The sequence below is a fragment of the Rattus rattus genome, chromosome 1 (genome assembly GCF_011064425.1).
Source record: "Rattus rattus isolate New Zealand chromosome 1, Rrattus_CSIRO_v1, whole genome shotgun sequence".
Lineage (NCBI taxonomy): Eukaryota > Metazoa > Chordata > Mammalia > Rodentia > Muridae > Rattus > Rattus rattus.
Window position 1 is genome coordinate 43,257,762 of NC_046154.1, and position 21,652 is coordinate 43,279,413.

Consider the following 21,652-nt stretch of genomic DNA (forward strand, 5'->3'; position numbering starts at 1 on the left):
CTTCTAGGGTATAGCTTGCCTCCTTATGTTGGGCTGTACCATTTATTATCCTTTGTAGGGCTCGATTTGTAGAAACATATTGTGTAAATTTGGTTTTGTCATGGAATATCTTGGTTTCTCCATCTATATTAATTGAGAGTTTTGCAGGATACAGTAGCCTGGTCTGGCATTTGTGTTCTCTTAGGGTCTGTATAACATCAGTCCAGGATCTTCTGGCCTTCATAGTTTCTGGCGACAAGTCTGGTGTGATTCTGATTGGTCTGCCTTTATATGTTACTTGACCTTTTTCCCTTACTGCTTTTAATATTCATTTTTATTTTGTGCGTTTGGTGTTTTGACTATTATGTGACGGGAGGTGTTTCGTTTCTGGTCCAATCTATTTGGAGTTCTGTAGACTTCTTGTATGCCTATGGGTATCTCTTTTTTTAGGTTAGGGAAGTTTTCTTCTATGATTTTGTTGAAGATATTTACTGGTCCTTTGAGCTAGGAGTCTTCACTCTCTTCTATACCTATTATCCTTAGGTTTGATCTTCTCATTGAGTCCTGGATTTCTTGTATGTTTTGGACCAGTAGCTTTTTCCACTTTACATTATCTTTGACAGTTAAGTCAATGATTTCTATGGAATCTTCTGCTCCTGAGATTCTCTCTTCCATCTCTTGTATTCTGTTGGTGAAGCTTGTATCTACAGCTCCTTGTCTCTTCTTTTGGTTTTTCTATATCCAGGGTTGTTTCCATGTGTTCTTTCTTGATTGCTTCTATTTCCATTTTTAATTCCTTCAACTGTTTGATTGTATTTTCCTGGAATTCTTTCAGGGATTTTTGTGTCTCCTCTCTATGGGCTTCTACTTGTTTATTTATGTTTTCCCGGAATTCTTTCAGGCATTTTTGCGATTCCTCTCTGTAGGCTTCTACTTGTTCTCTAAGGGATTTCTTCACGTCTTTCTTGAAGTCCTCCAGCATCATGATCAAATGCGATTTTTAAACTAGATCTTGCTTTTCTGGTGTGTTTGGATATTCCATGTTTGTTTTGATGGGAGAATTGGGCTCCGATGGTGCCATGTAGTCTTGGTTTTGTTGCTTGTGTTCCTGTGCTTGCCTCTCGCCATCAGATTATCTCTAGTGTTACTTTGTTCTGCTATTTCTGACAGTGGCTAGACTGTCCTATAAGCCTGTGTGTCAGGAGTGCTGTAGACCCCTTTTCCTCTCTTTCAGTCAGTTATGGGGACAGAGTGTTCTGCTTTCGGGCGTGTAGTTTTTCCTCTCTACAGGTCTTCAGCTGTTCCTGTCGGCCTGTGTCTTGAGTTCACCAGGCAGGTCACTTGCAGCAGAAAAGTTGGTCTTACCTGTGGTCCCGAGGCTCAAGTTCGCTCTCAGGGTGCTGCCCACGGTCTCTCTGGGGCGGCAGCAACCAGGAAGATCTGTGCTGCCCTTTCCGGGAGCTTCAGTGCACCAGGGTTCCAGATGGCCTTTGGTGTTTTCCTCTGGCGTCCGAGATGTGTGTGCAGAGTGCAGTCTCTTCTGGTTTCCCAGGCATGTCTGCCTCTCTGAAGGTTTAGCTCTCCCTCCCACGGGATTTGGGTGCAGAGAACTGTTTATCTGGTCTGTTTCCTTCAGGTTCCGGCGGTGTCTCAGGCAGGGGTCCTGCCGCTCCTGGGCCCTCCCCCACGGGAACCCAGAGGCCTTATACAGTTTCCTCTTGGGCCAGGGATGTGGGCAGGGGTGGGCAGTGTTGGTGGTCTCTTCCGCTCTGCAGCCTCAGGAGTGCCCACCTGACCAGGTGGTGAGGTCTCTCTCCCACGGGGTCTGGGAGCAGAGAGCTGCTGCAGGCCAGGATCCGCGGGTGTGGGACTCCCGGTAAATAAAGGAAGTGCCCGGTCCTAGAGGAATTCTGCCTCTGTGTGTCCCGATTTCACCAGGCAGGTCACTTGCAGCAGATAAGTTGGTCTTACCTGTGGTCCCGAGGCTCAAGTTCGCTCGCGGGGTTCTGCCCACGGGCTCTCTATGGCGGCAGCAACCAGGAAGCCTATTATTTAATTAAATTAACCTTGTGTTATTTTAGCATTTATGACTATACTTATTGGCAAATACTACTTTCATTGTCAGTCAGAGAAGCTTCTGTGTACAATCAGTGGTAGTGAGTACAAAGACTCTTGGCTGCTTACACTACCAAGCAAAAGTAATGGTGAGTGTTCAACACTAAGCAGGGCATTTATACAACCCCATCTAAGGCTTGGAGATATGTAGAAATATGGTGGAAAAATTTAGTGATGATTTAAACATAGGGAGAAACTAGATGTGGGGCTGGACATCTTTAGTCCCAGCACTTGGGAGGCAAAAGCCATTGATCTCTTTGAGTTTAAAGTCAGTCTTCTCTACATAGTGAATTATAGAACAGAGGAAGCTACATAGTGGGATCCTGTCTCAGAAATGAAAACTTTAATCAATCAATCGATTAATCAATCAATCAACCAATCAATCACTAGGAAAGACAGAGGAATGGCAAATCGCAGTCTTTTAGGTATAACATAATGCTTCAGTTATAACCATGCGGCAGCTCTGCTTTCCTGCAGTAGGTCTTTACAAGCCTGCACTTGCCATCGGTCAGTCACGGATGGTGAGGAGGCATATACATGGAGCCTCGCCCCTCCCTGCTGAAACGCTGGCTACTGATGGATTCTGGAGGACAGCAAGCATTTTCTTTAGATGTGTTCCCACTCTTAAGCCCAGCATGGTCCACCAGAGATCTCAGTACCCAGAGTCCAGTGGATAATTCTGATTAAACCCAGTGTGTCTCAAAACAAACCAAAAAGAAATAAACAAAGGAAAGGGACTTGTAGTGAGGAGGGGTCACTGGAAAGTATGAGAGGGAATGAGAGAAGAAAAACATATAATGCATATAATATATATGTGTGCAAGATTGTCAAAAATAAAGTTAAAATTATTACAAATAGAGATAATTCCCTTTATTTTGTGGACATGAAGTTAGAAAATGGATATTTGTGCACTTTTGTGAATTTGTCTAATTTCAATGTGGAGTAAAGTAGTCTATATATAGTAGGAGGGAATTCAGTGAATTATGTCAGTGAGTGTGGAGAGAGAGTACAAACCTCATTTCCCAGGCTATCCCTGAGGTATTTAGAGTTGGCCTATAGTTCCTTTGGCTTTTCTTCAAAATTTGAGAACTGCAATGGTTACGTAACCTAACTGACTTCGGTATTCATCTAGAATTATGTAAGGCTGCTTTGCACACAGCTACTAATGCCTCTTCTCATGTAGACTTGTACTGCTTTGCTTCCTCCATCACTTGGTTTTGTCCTCTCTTCCACAGTTTCCAACCCCACCTGAACCGTCATCTTTGTTGCATGACTTTCGTGATCACTATTGTTATGTAGTACTACAGTTTGGGATGCTAGCCCTGGCTTATGTTCACTGTGACTGCATCCCTCGACCTTGCCTCTTACATGTTTCATGTTGTTGATACTTTAGACCCACCAGGTATCTCAACTTTTATTGTTTTAGTTTAGTCTATATATGTATAATCTTATAAACATTTCACCCTTTGTATAAAAACTCAAACCATCCTTAAATTTCAGTCTTGATTGGGTAAACATTTACTACCCTCTAAAGTTCAAGTTTCTGAACATAGAATTATTTCCACAGATTTCTCAGTATACTACATTTTATGTGTAGCAATTTCTGATATGTGTCTCTTCCTTAGCATCTAGAATATGATCTATATAAGGACAGGTTTCTGGAGCCATGATATGTTGCTAGCATATTGTAGTATATTTACTTTTCTTTCTAAATTAGAGATGACTTGTCTGCACGTCAGTAAAATATATGGATGACTCAGAACAAATGTATCCTTTTCCCTCTCCTATTGCATGATACATGTGTGTGCACATGCACACGCGCGCGCACACACACACACACACACACAGAGCTTTGTTGTATGACATTATTTGGTCAGTGGAAATTTAACAGACACAGCTCTGACAGACTTTAATGTGCTTTGTGTAATTTGGCCAGGCTTCTTTGTTTTTATTTTTTGGATTATATTTGTTTGTTTTATCATGCATGGTGATCATTTGAAACAATGGTATATGAGAGACAAGTTGCTCGGAGCCCAGCCTGACTCCCTACAGACTAAATCAAAGTTGCTTATATGAAACCATAAAACAATCATGTGCAAGCTTTTGAGTTTAAGAATAAATGTTTATAAATCTCTCTTTGGGTGTTGGGCTTCACATGACTGCATTATAATTAGTTCGTGTGTGTGTGTGTGTGTGTGTGTGTGTGTGTGTGTGTGTGTGTGTGAAGTTTCCTTCATTAGGAGTTAGGACTGTACTTTTTCTGTGGGTATGAAGATCAATATATGGGATGTAGTTAGAGATGATGCTGGTTTAGTTATATTAGCTTATTAGCTTATGACAGTTGTATGTTATACATATACAACTACAAAACAACTCACACATAAGGCTCAGAAATTATTGAAGAAGAGGGAGAAGAAAGATTTGAATAGCTAGAGGGTAAAAGAGGTTTCTGTGGAATTATGTCCTTTAGGAATGTCAGGTGCTATACCAATAAAATGCCTTAGCATGATCTGAATAAGACAATGACAATAGAAGTTCTAAACTGGATGAGGGAAAGTCCATGAGGTCTCAACCCTACACACAGAACTAGGCAACTAAAGAATGTTGACAGGAGGGTGGACTTACTAATTGGTTACCCAATACCAATGGTCAGCCTTGAAAACATTCATATACATAATATTATATAGACCTATCAGGGTGTATATGTTTGTTTAGGAATATGTATGCAAATGCTATCTATATATAACAGTGATTAATGAAAAAAGAGGTCATGAATTCAAAGAGAACATATATATATATATATATATATATGCATGTGTGTGTGTGTATGGATATATTTTCCTTTGGAAAAATAATTAAGAACACAATAGATGCTTATTATAAGGGCTTGGAGAAATGGCTCAGTGGGTAATGTGATTGGTACAGAATTTCAAGGACCTTTGTTCACATACCCAGAACCTACAGAATTTCAGCTTGGTAGCACATGTCTGTAATCCAGTGCTCTAACTGCAAGGTGGGAAATAGAAGCTGGAGAATGCCAAGAAGCTCTTGTGCCTGTTTTCCTGGTGTATGTTGCTGCCAAAGAGATGCCATGTCTTAAACGAAATGAAAGGAGAATCCTGAGACCTGAGTCTGTCATCTTATCGCCACGTTTGCCGGAGCACATATGCACTGTACATACATCTGTATTCATGCAGATGAATAAACACAAATACACTCATACTTCATAAAAATGTATACTATTGTCATCCATAGAGATGTGGAATAACTCCTTGCATGAGTAAGAACAAAAGAGACACAGTTGGATTCCAGGGGGACTTGGTTCTTATGTTGTACCATGTAATATTTCTTTTTGAATTACTTGCTCAAAATACTAATTCCTTTGGGAAACTAAGTATTGCCTTATTTTTTGTTGGGCAGCATTTCTTTATCTCTTCATTCCTACCTACTTGCATTATTTTATGAACAATTTTCTTTGATATTCATTGTTGATGGAATCCTAGACCTTTCCTTAATGGATTATCCCTTTTCTTCAGTTTCTTCTAGTTTATAAGCATAGAAAAGGTCCTTTCTCAGTAAAAGGAAGCAAAATTTCCTAGAATTTAATTAACCTTTTCAGACTTTCACATCTCAAGGAGCAGTTGACAAAGGCATTGTGGTTTCTGACTCATTGGTGCAATCTTCAGTCCCCTTGTCACATGATGGACATTATTTATCAAAGAATAGCAAAAGCAGTGTGAGGACATAGTGGAGAGGCTAATTCTGGAAGTTATCTTGGGGAGAAGTAGTAGTGAGCAAGACTTTAATGACCAGACATAACACCTAAGGGGGCTCTTATCACGGAAAAATCCTTGCATAAATGTGCCGAGAAAATAAATGTTTGAAGAATATACAAATAAAACTGTGTACAAATATAAGATGGAATGATACATAAAGTTACACAGATATCTAGAGGCAGACCTCAGACTTTTGTAGTAGGATGATTTGGCATTGTATGCTTTTGTTGGTGAAAAGATCAAGAAAGGCATCTCAGTGCAATTTGGAACAACCTAAGGGAACAGAGGTTGATGGGATTAGCACTGAGAGTAATGGAGAACATTTCTGTTTGTTGTACAGAACCAGCAAGAGAAGATTGCTTGAAAAGGGACAGAAAGCGATGTGAGAATCTTTTCAGTTAGAGTAGGCTCAGGGTCACAAAGGTTATCACTGATATAACCAGGTACTCAGAGCATTCTAATCAAAAATGCATACACATAAAAATATTTTACATAGATACTTTTGAGTTTTGAGGAAGAATTATTTTAAAATGACATTTACCCTTCATATCTTAATTTTAGTCATTGAATAATTAGTTCTAGAACATCAGTTACTTGTCTTGATTTAGAGTTTATTGATTATTATCTCTCAGTATGTATTTCAAGAAAATCACTTCATTAGTTTACTTAGAGCATCAGTTTCTGTAGAAATGGAAACAGCCACGCACTTAAGGAGTTACACTACCAGATGTCTCTGTTTCTCAATGCCAAGGAAGTCTGTGGTTGGAAGAATCAACCATTTTAGGTTTTTTGTGGAGTGAAGTTTATTTGAAGTTATGAAATGTACAAAATTATAAATATAAAACTTCTTCACTATAAGAATGATGCCAAATTACTCCTCCTATCCTAGAATTTTCATTCATTCTCTTGCTGAAATCTCCTGAGGCTATTTACCAGAAATATTTCAAAGGACAGACTTCATTTCCAAGCTCTCTACCTATAACAGTGCTGCCTACAGGGCTTCTGCCGGCCTTGTAAGTAAAAATTATTAAGGATAAATTTCACATGCTCATAAGCAAACTTATCTCTGATAATTCAAATCTGCCAAACAATCAGTGGCCCTCCAAATTCTAAAAGGATTTTTTTAAATTTTTATCTCTGTCTTACAATTGTTAATGACTGACTATTCAGCCCCATAGATATATTTACAATATACACCTAAGACTTGGGGAAGAATCTCAAAAGGGAGAGAGTGGCAGAAAGATTCTAAAAGCCAGAGAACCAGAATGTTGACTTTCCTTTTATTCCCATTGACAATTAATCAAAGATTTTAATGAAATCAGTTGGGAAAAATTTCCTTTTCAAATACCTGTAGATTCAATCTCTATCATTAACTCTTTTCTCTCACTGCTTCATAAAAGTCCTTAGTTTTGTTTTACCTATTTCATTATATTGATATATATTATCACTATTTCTATCTCCAGGTTTTGGGTTTTTCATTTTATATTATTAGTACCAGTACATTTTTTTTAAGTTTGAAATAATAAATATTGCTACTTCATTCCATTGAGACAGTTACAATCAAACAGACTGCTCAAATTGTACAGGCATAGTGATTCTCTGGTTCTTGTAAGCATATGGAAGCCTGGCCCCGAAAAGTATCACCCTTCTTCCCTCAGATCGTCTTTATCTACAGTACCATCCCAGGGAGAAAGAGAGGAACTTGTTAGGTTTCTCTTTGAGGCAAGCAATGCTGTGTGCATCTCCCGTTCTTTCCAGTTACAGCTTGACTCATGTTTTGGGGCCCAGATGGGTCTGGGGCTCAGTGATTGGTTATACATGTTTTTTATTGTTAATGATTAATTTTGTATTCTGCTTTTTTTTGTGTCTGCATTTATGTTTTGAGGTGTTTTTCAACTTCTGTGATAAATCAGATGCATTGGAATTTTGATGGTGTTCATTTAAACTATAGATTGTTTATGGTTGGGGGTGGGGTCGGGATTTTCCTTCTATCAATTTTATCAGTACATGAACGAGATGGGTTTCTAGCTTCTGATATAATCATTATTTTCCTTTTTTTGGGGGGGGAGCCCTTAAAAGTTTTAAAGTCCAAAGATTTTACTTCTTTGGTTAGATTTATTCCAAATTTTTAATTTTGTTACTATTGTATATGGGATCGTTTCTCTGATCTCTGATTTCTTTTCTTTTTCTTTTTTTTTTTTTTTTTTTTTTGCTGTGCTTATTGTGCTTGGAAGGCTACTGATTTTCTGTGTTAATTTTGTATCTTCCTACTTTGCTCAACATGTTTATAGGACATAGAAATTTTTTTTAGGACATAGGAATTTTAACATAGAGCCTTAAGGTCTTCATATATAGAATTGTATCATTGTCAAATAAAGATATTTTGATTTATTCTTTTCTTATTTTATCCTTGTGTCTTAATGCCTTAGCTAAGACACTTTACACTATTTTGAACAAATGTGAATAGAATGGACATACTTTTATAGGAGATGATTTGAGTTTTTCTTTATCATCTTATTGGCAGTAAGCTTGTATTACCTTTATTATGTTGAGCTATGTCCCTTGTATTCCAAGATTCCTTTCTGTATCATAACTCGTTTCACCGTTACTAATAATGCTGATCTATAATGAGCATGGATGGTCTATTTTTATCTGTCTTCTTCAATGTATTTCTTCAGTGTTTCAAAATATTCCTTGCAAAGGTTTTTTAATTCTTTGTTTTCTCCAAAGTATTTTCTTCTTTGAGGCTATTGTGAATGGGATGGATTAATCTTTTTTTTTATTGGACATTTTCTTTATTTATATTTCAATTGCTATCCCCTTTCCCAGTGTCCCCTCCGGAAACCACCTATTCCGTTGCCTCATGCCCTGCCTCCACGAGGGTGCTTACTCACCCACCACCTACCTACTCCCTCCTGCCTCCCCGCCCGGGCATTCTCCTACACTGGGGCAGCAAGCCTTCACAGGACCAAGGGCCCCTCCTCCCACTGATGCCCTACAAAGCCTTCCTCTGCTGCATATGGGTCTGGAGCCATAGGTGCATTCCTGTGTACTCTTGGGATGATGGTTTAGTCCTGGGAGCTCTGGGGGGGTCTAGTTGGTTGATATTGTTCTTCCTATGGGGTTGCAATTCCATCAGTAACCTCAGTCCTTTCTCTAAATATCCATTGGGGACCCCGTTCTCAGGTCAATGGTCAGCTGCAAGCATCCGCCTCTGTATTTGTCAGGCTCTGGCAGAGCCTCTCAGGAAACAGCTTTATCAGGCTTCTGTCAGCAAGCACTTCTTGGCATCTGCAGTAGTGTCTGGTTTTGGTGACTGTATGTGGGATGGGTCCCCAGGTGGGTCGGCCTCTGGATGGCCTTTCCTTCAGTCTCTGCTCCACATTTTTTCTCTGTGTTTCCTCCTGTGAGTATTTTGTTCCCCCTTCTAAGAAGGACTGCAGCATCCACACTTTGGTCTTCCTTCTTCTTGAGCTTCATGTTGTGTATGGACTGTATCTTGGGTATTCCAAGTTTTGGGGCTAATAGTCACTTATCAATGAGTGCTTATGATGTGTGCTCTTTTGTGATTGGGTTACCTCACTCAGGATGATATTTTCTAGTTCCATCCAAGTGCCTAAGAATTTCATGAAGTCATTGTTTTTGTTTGTTTGTTTTTTAGTTTTAAAAGAATTAATTTATTTAAAACTAGTTATTAAATTTTAGCTTGCTTAAATATAGATATGAATTATATTAAAAACCAATTCCTCTTTTTTGCCTCTGTATTATTCTTTTTTCGGGTGGATATATTTTTTATTGGATATTTTTATTTACATTTCAAATGTTATTTCTTTTCCTGGTTTCCCGACCATAAGCCCCCATCCCCTCCCTTCTCCCCCTTTTCTATGAGAATGTTACCCCTTCCCAACCACCCCACCTTCCAACCTCTCCACTCTGTCATTCCTTTAGACTAGGGAATCCAGCCTTAGCAGAACCAAGATTCTCCTCCCAATGGTGCCCAACAATGCCATCCTCTGCTACATATGCGGTTGAGCCATGGGTCTTTCCATGTGTACCCTTTATTGTTGGCTTAGTCCATGGGGGATCTGGTTGGTTCTTATGGGGTTGCAAGCCTTCCTCTTTCTCCACATCCTCGCCAGCAACTGCCGTTATCTGAGTTTTTGATCTTAGACATTCTAACTGGTGTGAGGTAGAATCTCAGGGTTTGCATTTCACTGATAACTAAGGATGTTGAACATTTCTTTAGGTTCTTCATGGCCATTCGATATTCCTCAGTTGAGACCTCTTCCTCCTCCTCCTCCTCTTCCTCCTCTTCCTCCTCTTCTTCCTCCTCTTCCTCCCCCTCCTCCTCCTCCTCCTCCTCTTCTTCTTCTTCTAGATCTGTATCCATTTTTAATAGGGTTATTTGATTCTCTGGAGTCTAACTGATTGAGTTCTTTGTATATATTGTATATTAGTCCTCTATTGGATGTAGGGTTGATAAAGATCTTTTCCCAATCTGTTGGTTGCTGTTTTGTCCTGTTGATGGTGTCCTTTGCCTTACAGAAGCTTTGCAAGTTTATGAAGTCCCATTTGTCTATTGTTGTTCTTAGAGCATAATCCATTGGTGTTCAAGAAAATTTCCCCTATGCCTATGTGTTTGATGCTCTTCCTCACTTTCTCTTCTATTAGAGTCATTGTATCTGGTTTTATGTGGAGGTTTTTGATGCGCTTGGACTTGAGCTTTGTACAAGGCAATAAGAATGGTTTGATTTGCATTCTTCTACGTGCTGACCTCCAGTTGAACCAGCATCATTTGTTGAAAATGCTATCTTTTTTCCACTGGATGATTTTAGCTCCTTTGTGAAAGATCAAGTGACTATAGGTGTGTGGGTTCATTTCTGGATCTTCAATTCTATTTTATTGATCTACCTGCCTGTCTCTGTACCAATATCTTACAGTTTTTATCACTATTGCTCTGTAATACTGCTTGGGGTTAGAGATGGTGATTCCCCCAGTAGTTCTTTTATTGTTGAGAATAGTTTTCACTATCCTGGGATTTTTGTTATTCCAAATGAATTTGCAAATTGCTCTTTCTTTTTAAAACCATAAATTATCCTTGTTCATTTTTATTGATCATTTTAAAGTCTACTATGCATGATCTAAGTCAATCCTTACAAATTTGACTTACTTTTAATATTCTGTAGCATATTATATAGCATCTTTATGATTCTGGATTAATTTGCTTAGGATAATGTAACCTCTTTTGTATAGATTTGAATATTTAACCCTTTTGCATTTGAGTCATTTAATATATTTGAGCTTAAAATAAGTATCCTATTTTTTCCTATTTGTCCATCATGGTTTAGATTTTGCTTCCTTCTTTTTCTTGTCTGTTATTTAAATAAAAGAAAAATATTGCTACTATATTTTCAAATAGGTTTCCATAAGACCATAATATGATACATAGTTGAAGTATTTCAGGAAAATGGATATATAGTTATGATGTAATGAAAGAACAATGTAGCCAGAATTCTATATTTCAAAGACCCTTTCTGATGCTTTAAAGTATGAATCTAAATAGACACTAAATACTCATGTGTTTCAGGTTCATCATTATTGGATCACAGTGAAGATTTAGTGATAGGAATAAAATCATTTTGAAATTTCACATTTTTAGAGAGCCTGTTACATTATTATTATTATTAAGAACTCTGTACATAGTAACAATTTAAAGATTTCTTCTGAAATCCACCTACTCTGTTCAACTGTTAAAACAAATAGAATATATGCTTTCTTTTAATATTGGAATGAACATTAATATGTGATTTTTCGAATATGAAAATTTAAAGTGTCCAAAATTGTTCTAATAATGTATTATACATCAAACACAATGATTTGAAATATACTTCTATTTATATTTCTGTGTTACCTGTGCCAGGTCCATTATGTAAACAGGTATAGAGTTTTGTCAGTAGTGGATAAAGATATGTTATTTGTATTCAAATCACCTGTGACTGCTACTTAGTTAGTTATATAAATTTGGAGTTATTTTAGTTATTTATTCCATGTTTTTCTTGTATGTAAATTGAAGTAGCAACAGTACTTCATTCATGAAAATTGTTCTGAGGTTTAAATTGACTGGAACACTTAACCATTAGGACAGATTTTATCATACATTAAAACCTAGAATTATTATTTTTCTACTAAAATTAATTTCTTAATAGCATCATAGTTAAAATTTACATTTTCTCTTAATATGGAAATAAATACTTATTCTTCATTTTCTGTAATTTTTACATTATTATATTTTTTCATGTATTTCATGTGTTGGTGGAGGTATGCCCAGAGAACATCCTCAAGTAGTTGGTTCTTCTTTAATTATGTGGATCCTGGTATTAAACTCACATTTGCAGCCTCAGTACCAAACATCTTTATACATTGAGCCATCTTTCCTGTCCAATTATACTTAGCTTATAATGAGAAAAAAGCTGGAAAAATTTTTAATGAATTTTTCATGGTCATTCAGAAAATGTAAAACGGACTTAAATCATTTGGCCTCATATTTAATGTTGTTGTGTAATATATACTCTGTCAGATGGGGAGGCAGGAACGGGAAGGGGAGATAGGATAGGAGGTTTATGGGCAGGAAACTGGGAAAGGGGATAGCATTCGAAATGTAAATTAAAAAAATCTAATAAAATGTCAAAAAATACTCTCTTTAAAAAAAGTCATAATAAACATTTTGATGATAAAAATTCCAAGAACCATTTTTATATAGTGAATCTTCTTGGAGATTATGAATTCAATGGACAGAAAACTAATAGGCAAGTCTTTGGTCTTGAGTAGTTCATATATAGCTCTGTTGTGAAGTTGAACAAAGTTCAACATACTAGAAGTTTATTTTATCCTCGTTTTTTCCTAACTAGGAAACTATGATTCATTCCTCAGTTTGTTGGGACATATGGTCTTCAGACTCCAACCTGGCTTGTTTTACAAAGGGTCTCGACCACAATGGCCAGCCAGAGATGTCTGTAGTACAACCTCGAGTATCTGAAAGTCCTCCTTACTTTGAGCTGCCAGTGCTAAGACTATGACTGTTTAGACTAAACAGCCTAAACAGTGTCGAGCAAAGGTTGGGACTAGTACCAGAGCTTATACTGCTGAGATGCAAGAACGTCTATTAAAGCACAATTCTCTTATGTTTTGTTATAGGTAACCTCGGCCGGGTTGAGCAAGTCTCTGATTTTGAGTATGATCTGTTCATTAGGCCGGACACCTGTAATCCTCGCTTCCGAGTCTGGTTCAACTTTACTGTTGAAAATGTGAAAGAATTACAGGTGAGGGAAATGGAGCTATCAGTGGGACTTAGGGGAACTTAGAGAAGGAACCTGGTTTGGTTTCTTTAACAGCTGTTAAACCTATGGCTGTAGCAGCAGCAGTGAGTAGTGGGTAAAGTGCTGACTTATGTTTCCTGATGGGAATGAACTAATGCAAACCTTTACCTAAGAAAAAGCGGGTTGTTTACTGAGTAACTCCTTATATGTTATGCTTCCTTGTGGAACACCATAAGCAAACACTGGGAGTGCCTGTTGCTTTCTGTATCTAAGATGCTGTTACATCACCTCTGTCAAGATCCAGAAAGACATTTCTCACAGGGGCCATCTCAGTAAAAGCTCTTTTCTTATTCAACAGGATGTTCATATTTCTAAGGCTGCATAACTCTTAGACCAAAATATCTTCCCTAAAGTGTGTGTGCTTGGGAATTCGATGCTATTTTATTATCTAGTGATTCTGGAAAACCTTGTATTTTCTGTTTGTGTTTAAATTTTATAAATATGTTAATCTGCTTTAATCTTGATTTCTTCAGGTTTATTTTCTAACTGCCAGTGATTTGTGATACTTTTGAAAACTTGTTTTTCATGAGAGAATATTGATAAAAATAGAGCGATAGAGTTCATATGCATTAAATAAACATTACCAAAGTCTAATTCTAATAAATATTGCTACTTTATTCCATTCAGACAGCTACAATCAGACTGTTCAAATTGTACAGGTATAGTGATTCTATGGCTCTTGTAAGCATACGGAAGCCTGGCCATGAGTACCACCCCCCCTCCCTCAGATCGTCTTTATCTACAGTACCATCCCAGGGAGGAAGAGGGGAGCTTGTTAGGTTTCTCTTTGAGGCAGCCAATGCTGTGTGCATCTCCCTGTTCTTTCCAGTTACAGCTTGACTCGTGTTTTGGGGCCCAGATGGGTCTGGAGTTCAGGTAGTCCTAGGCTCTCGTTTGACACTATGCTGTTCCTGGCATACTAGCCTGTTGGGCCAGGAAGAGTTCCTGAACCCCAAAAGACTACCAAGGAGCCGTTTCCAATTTAACCTCATTAGGGTCTCTTTATTACGAGTTTGGGCTTGGGTTCTCCTCCAACCTAATCCTGGCACAGGAGGATGGGAAGACGGAGCAGCCTCAAAACCTCAGCAGGATAAGGATTTATAGGAAATCAGAGTATGTACGTGATGGAAGTGTCCAGCCTAGCAGATATCTAAAGGGATGACTATTGTAAGCCGATAGATGTGTGTCCTGAAGCAAGACTGACAATCACAAATGGTCTGAAAGAACATCTGAAGCAGTCAGACTAATCTTTTGTTAACTGTTGTTAGAAAGTAACTAGAGAGCTAACTCTGGGCAAGGACAAGCAGTGGGCTCCTTCCTGGTACTAGGGTGCAGCTTGCATTCAGCTGCACGACAGGTTCTCAGATATATATATATATATTGGTTTGGTCTCTCAGCCTCAGCAGAAGAGAGGGACAGTGCATTTTTGCACTTTTCAACTAATTGTCACAATTCTCAAGAATATCACAGACACAGCACTGAGGAGTGCGCCACATTTTTTGAAGTTTAGAAGCACTGGATACAGAAAAGTATTTGTATACGGTAAATATGACACCTCAGAGCTTTAGCATATGGGGAAGGTGATGAAATAGCTGATGCTCACACACAGACCCCTACACCCTGTGCAACTCTAAGGCCTGGCCTTGGTTCTTGCTTTTACCTAATCTTACATTACCAAGTCTCTTGACAGTTTCCATGGCAGTATCGTGCTCATTCTCCTTTTTGGCCATGCACAGTGGCTCACCTAACTCTAGGATTGTTCCACAAAAATAATCAGTAATCTTCAAAATAGTTTGCCAAAATCTTGTGGGGTGCCTGCAATTATCGCTGTCTATTAGGGAGTGACATACGTCCTCCCCTCCTTTTGTTGCTGTTGACTCAGGGTGGTAAGTTAGGCTTGTCGCATACACACTCCTCTGAACAGCAAATAACTATTATGCAGACAGTTTTTACAAATGAAGGGAAACACTTTCTTTAATGCCATATAAGTGTGCTAGGATATCCAAGACCATAAAAAGGACCACACTTTTCTTTCTTACATAGTTTATAATCCTCAGCTCGCCTGTTGTGTCTAAAAAAGCCATTAACTGCTAGAAAGGGGACTGGTTACTTTTTCATTTTATTGTTAAATAGAGACCTAGAGCCTGCACTTACACTATATCTTAAAAGTTGGACCACATTAGGACCAGCCAATGTTTCTGCAGTCTCCATGAATATCGTCTGTATATGGCTAATATTAACTACTAAAGGGGTAGGGATATGCTTATTTCAAATATAGAGGAAATCACTTCTTTCAATTTTACTACCTGACACAGATTTTTAGTATTTTTAATTGCTCTTCTAATATGTTCATGGGATGTCCATTTTATTTTCTGAAATGAAATGTCAGAATCATAGTGTGGAAACCTTTTCTAGGAATTCAATAAAAGAGTATCATGAATGTGTTCTAAGACGGTTTCTTTTGATAAGAAAAATCGGATATGTTTACTTATTTTTAAAGTTGTCATAGATGATTTTAATTTGCTTTCTGGGTTCTAACTACATAAACAATAATATCATATACTTGTTACAATCTGAAGCCTTAAATTTGTTAATCTAGTTTTCTGAGCTTCATTCATTCATTATCTTTCTATGGCCACTGTCTCATCAACTCTAACCACACTATGAAGTTATGGAAATCTGTCTCAAGAAGGCAAAAAGATCCACTAGAAAGATACAGTGTATATCCCTAGCTTACAGGATATTTGTTTTCATGGTTGCTTACATGAAAAAGAACGGTTTTACTAATAAGTTTGACTTGCAAGATCTGCTTTTATAATATCTCTTCAGATAATCTCTTTTCATATCTCTCAATTTCCGTTAAAAATGGAGCTACAAATGTAATCTCTCAAGAACCTTATTCGTGCTTGGTACTAGCAGAAAGAAAATATTAGTCATCACAGCAGACTCCATTAAATGAATTTTAAAAATCAAAGAATCAAATGTGCTGTACATGCAGGGCTAGCTATGGGGTTATTTTCTTTGATGTTTTGAGGAAGAGATAAAAGCTTGGAACATACACCACTGTATCACAGGACTGCTACATTAGCCCTGCAGACGTAGTTGTCAAATAGTGCATTGCAAGGGGTTGATAAAACTAATGTCCTGGTTCCTATGAAAAAGTAATTTTCTCTCCAAAAAACTGATATTAAATGTTCTTATGTAGAAATGCATTATTGATGTAGTAGAACACTGTGTGAGGTAAAAGCAAATCTTCCTATTCATATACTTATGATACAATTTTAGCTAATAAGGAAAAATAAAACGAAAAGCCTGAGCTATTTAAATTATTTCTATTTGTGTAATATTTTTTATATCATAAATTTATCTTTTTCTTTCCTGATTACAAAAATCAGCCAATGCTGAATGTAGTAAGCATGGACTATATAGATAACGCTTAGAAGCAGAAAGTGGGACACACACACTCACTCCTATCATTTCCCCTAGTTTGAAGTAAATTATATTAAGTTGGTTATATCCTCTATGTTTGCTTTTGGATTATATTGAATTTGTGTTCTAAATATATTTTAATATATTGCTTTTGCAAACCCTAAGCATCATTGTAGTTAATTTTGTCATTAAATTTTTGCAAACATAGCCAATTGCTGTTTACCAGAAGACTGATTCCTTAACCTTCAATACAAAGATTATTGTCTGTTTGTGTTATTGCAAATGATGTTGTTGACAACATCCTAATACAGAAAATATTATTCAAATGACATCTTTAGGAAAAATTTCTTTAAGGGGAAGCTGTTTGACAAAGGCTATGCATTTCATAGAGATTGATTCATGTTGTTTAAAGTTTATGATATTTTGTTTTTCTATCAGCATTGAATGAGGCATCTTTCTTTATACTTCTTGATTGGAATTGGCTTTTTTTTACTCAAATATCCACATATCCAGAATGAGTTATTTTCTTCACCTTGAGTTTCTCACACAGATAAATAGATTTACAGCAGAGTCTCCCAGGCCTCTAGTCATAAAGATTAATTGCATTCTAAAGTAACAACATCATAGAATGGAACATGTTGTTTAGTATTTTTTGAATTTTGTTCCTTTTCCTTACTTATCATTCCTTGTCTTATTTTCTATCTCACACAGATAAATGCACCCCAAAGGTTTTTTTTTTTCTAGATACAAAGAATAATAATAGTATGGGCTGATGTCATGTATTGAATACAAAGAATAATAATGTGGGCTAGTGCTTGTAGCCATAGTCCCAGTTACTTGAACATCTGAGCTGGGAAGATTGCTGAATTGAGGGTCTGCTGCCAGCCTTGGGTAAGAGAGGAAGACCCTGTCTCTCAAAAGGAAGAGGCTATATTAAAAACTGTTGATTTGTAATACATGTAAAACTTATTACTCTTTGGGGTTTACTTTTGATGCTTTGCTAGGAAGGTGTGTGATGTAGATGGTGATTTAACCCTGTTGTGCAGACATGACTCACTGTAAGTAACGCTGATCATCAGTGCTGTTGATCTTGGCTTGAATATCTCTGAGCTCTGTATCTTGAAAATCATGGCATACCTCAGAGTGAAGCTGTTCACTTAAGTCATAGGGATCTAAAGTTTTGGACGCCCATTTTCCAATTTATGTATATTAATTCTATTTCAGCTCATTGATTTTGGTAACTGGGTGTGTATAGAAGGAGCTATTTGGTCATAGTCATAAGGTGGCTTTAAGTGTTGTAAGACAGACCTGTATTACTCTCTACTCTAGGACTGTGTTATCTTTGTGCAGTAACTTTCTAGTAAATGACCTTTATTCATTTCCATAGAGTCTTCTCATGTGTGTACAGTTTTTAATATAGCCTCCTGGCCCAGTGTGATCCTCTACAGATTTATGAAACATGCTTCTAATCTAATATTCCATTCTGTAATTCTAGTTTACCATCTTAAATTCATCCATATGTTCTAACAGTCCTTTATTTATTTTTATTTTTGTACTTTATTTTACTTACTTATATTCCAGTTATTGCTCCCCATTGTCCCATCTCACAGTTCCTTATCCCATTCCTCTTCCCCCTTGCCTCCATGAAGGTGCTTCCCTGACCCTGCCAGGCCTTCACCTTCCCTGGGGTCTCAAGTCTCTTCAGGATTAAGCTCATCTTCCCCCACTGAGGCCAGGCCAGGTAGACCTAATTCTGATAGGTCTGCCTAAGTGTTACTGGACCTTTTTCCCTTACAGGTTTTAATATTCTTTCTTTGTTCTGTGCATTTAATATTTGGATTATTATGTGACAAGAGGATTTTCTTTTCTGGTCCAATCTATTTGGTGTTCTGTAGGCTTCTTGTACATTTATGGTTATCCCTTTCTTTAGGTTAGGGAATTTTTCTTCAATGATTTTGTCAAAGATGTTTTCTGGCCCTTTGAGCTGGGATTCTTCACCCTTTTCTATGCCTATTATTCTTAGGTTTGATTTTTTTCATTGTATCCTGATTTTCCTGGATAATTTAGACTAGGAGTGTTTTGTACTTTGTATTTTCTTTGACCAATGTGTCAATATTTTCTGTGATAACTTCTATGCTTGAGATTCTCTCTCCTATCTCTTGTATTCTGTTGGTATGCTTGTATCTGTAGCTTCTAATCTCTTTCCTAAGTTTTTCATGTTTTTTATTTCCTGGTTTGCCTCCATTTGTGTTTTCTTTTTCTTTTTTTCTTTTTTTTTCAGAGCTGGGGACCGGACCCAGGGCCTTGCGCTTGCTAGGCAAGTGCTCTACCACTGAGCTAAATCCCCAACCCCCTTGTGTTTTCTTTATTGTTTCTACTTCCAGTTTTACTCCTTGAACTGTTTTGTTCACCTTATTGCTTATTTTTTTGTGTTTTTCTTTAAGGAATTTATTTCTTCTTTCAGTGTTTCTTCATATTTGTCTGTGTTTTCTTGTATTTCTTCAAGGAGTTCTTTATATCTTCCTTAAAGGCTTCTATCATCTTCATGGAATTGGAATTTAGGTCATTATCTTGCTTTTCATAGGTTTAGGGTAGCCAGGACTTTCTATGGTGGGAGAACTGGGTTCTGAAGATGCCAAATTGCATTGGATTCTGTTGCTTATGATCTTGTGCTTGTCCCTGGCCATCTGGTTTTCACTGGTGTTAACTGGCCTAAGTGTCTCTGACTGGAACTGGTCTCCTTGGAGACAGGTAGAGCCAGCACTGTGACCTGGGTTAGGGCTAGTCTCCTTAGAGGCAGGCAGTGTTGTCTCTGGTTAAGGTGGGGCTCCTGTGTCCCTGGTTACCACGGACCTACTGTGCCTTTGGTTACTGTTACCTCCTGGGAGGCTCACAGGCTGCAGCGTTTGGGCAGGTGCAGTCTTCTATTTCCTACAACATAGCTTAGGATGTGTGCTCAGAAGGAAAATCTTGGAGACCGTGCAGCTTACTGCACTTGTCTCTTTCGGGTTTCAGTTTTGAGTTGCTGATGGCAGCGTCTAAAAACAACTGTTTGTTAATATTATATAAGGGGAAGATAAATTTAATAGCAGATCCTCTGTTTGGCTGAGAACATGTCATGAATTCAATTTTAACAATATGTACCACAAAGTAAAAGGAGCATAAAGACAGATCAGGATACCCACAAGATTATATGTCCCAAGGGAGAGTATATGGTAAAGAGGTGGCAGGTAGATGGTTGGCAAAATAAAATGTAAATTATTTGAATATTGGTCACTTAGGATGACCATATCATCTAAATTTGGCCATTTTTGAAATTGAAAGTAAACTCCAGGAATTACTATTAAACAACAAGCACAATCTTTAACTTGACTTTGGTTGGGCATTGTGATGGAATTAAAGGAGACTTGTGGAGTTATAATATTAAATTTAGTAAATTGCAGAAAGGCAAACCTGAAGGAATTACAATTATTGTAGTTATTGTTAATATATCAAGTGTAAAGTATACACGAGAATCACTAGCCAGAGTAAAAGTGTAGGAGAATTTTCCTGAGAAAATGATGCTGTTGGCCAATTCTGAATAGATGACTTAAATATATACTTGCCAGATTATAATGACACTTGAGCAGCATTCATTGAGAGGTGAAGAGGGGATAAGATAAGAAAATTACCATCAATAATGAAGTGCTTTGGAGGAATGATCTGTGGATTGAAATTTAAAGCAGTTTCATATAGATTAATGGTCTCTTAAAATTGACATGTTATTTCCAAACAATTCCAATAAGAATTTTCCTCTTCCAATGTTTAGTGTACTTTTACAAACGAATCCTAAAATTAATGTATAAAAATAAAACATCAAAAATATTCCAGTCAAATTGAGAGAAAACCAATGAATTTTATATTTTTAATGCACCTGGTATGTCACCTGACTTTTAAAATAGCAGTAGTAATATAAAATCATCGTAACATGACATAAGGGGAGAGAGGTAGACTCCATGAACAGTAATCAGAAACAAAGCTAATGTATATGAGTTGCATTATGATAATAACTTATAAATAGAAGTAGTACATGATAATGTGTGCAAAATACTTATATTTTTTAAAAACTTTCATAGGTGGATTAAAGTACTTAAATATCAGAGCAAATTGAAAGCTTAAATTGTGAAAAGTAGCAATAGGGCCATCATTAGTTTATGGAGAGCAACTAGTAGCCTGCATGGCAACAACCTAAGGTTGTTTTGATTTGGGCCCCTTTGGCTAAACAACTCATTCACCTGTAAGTGCCATTAGGGGCTTTTGTCTCTGATTATTTGTCAGAGCTACAGAAGCTGTACTGGGTTTTTTTATATGACCTCTCAAATATGGTGCTTAGTTTTCCCTCCTGTGTTCTAGTATTTCAATCTTCCTAACGCTGTTTAATACAGGCTTAAGGATTTTTTCAAGCTCCATCCATTTAACTGTAAATTTCACACGATTTTTAAACAGTTGAGTAATATTGCATGTATAAAATGTGTACCACATTCTGTTACCCATTCATCTGCCCATGGACATCTAGACTGTTTTCCAATTTCTGGCTTCTATGAACAGAACAAATAATGAATATGGATGAGCCAGTGTCTCTGTGGTAGGATGTAAGTTCCTGATATATGCTTAAGAGTGCTATAGCTGGCTTACAGTATATGAGGACCCACCACACGGATTTCCACAGTGGCTGTATAAATTTGCCCACACACCAGCGATGGATAAGTGCTTCTGTTGTTCCACAGCCATGTCAGAATGAGCTGTCATTTATTTTAATTGGTCTCGGTCATTCTGACTGGTGTAAGGTGAAATCTCAAAATAGTTTTGATTTGCATTTCCCTGATGACTAAAGATGTTGAACATTTCATTACATGTTTCTCAGCCATTTCTGTTTCATCTTTCCTCTACTTAGATCTGTGCCTAATTTTTTAATTGTTTTATGTCGGTTTTTTGTTT

General features: G+C 37.4%; 1 protein-coding gene across 1 annotated transcript in view; it reads left to right on the forward strand.

The window, feature by feature from the left end:
- Agbl4 (ATP/GTP binding protein like 4) overlaps positions 1-21,652 on the forward strand; it is a 1,249,712-nt gene that overhangs the window by 173,625 nt on the left and 1,054,435 nt on the right. Inside the window, exon 3 of the mRNA XM_032900331.1 lies at positions 13,065-13,189. Coding sequence (XP_032756222.1) covers positions 13,065-13,189 — 125 coding nt within the window. The remainder of the gene's footprint in view (positions 1-13,064; positions 13,190-21,652) is intronic.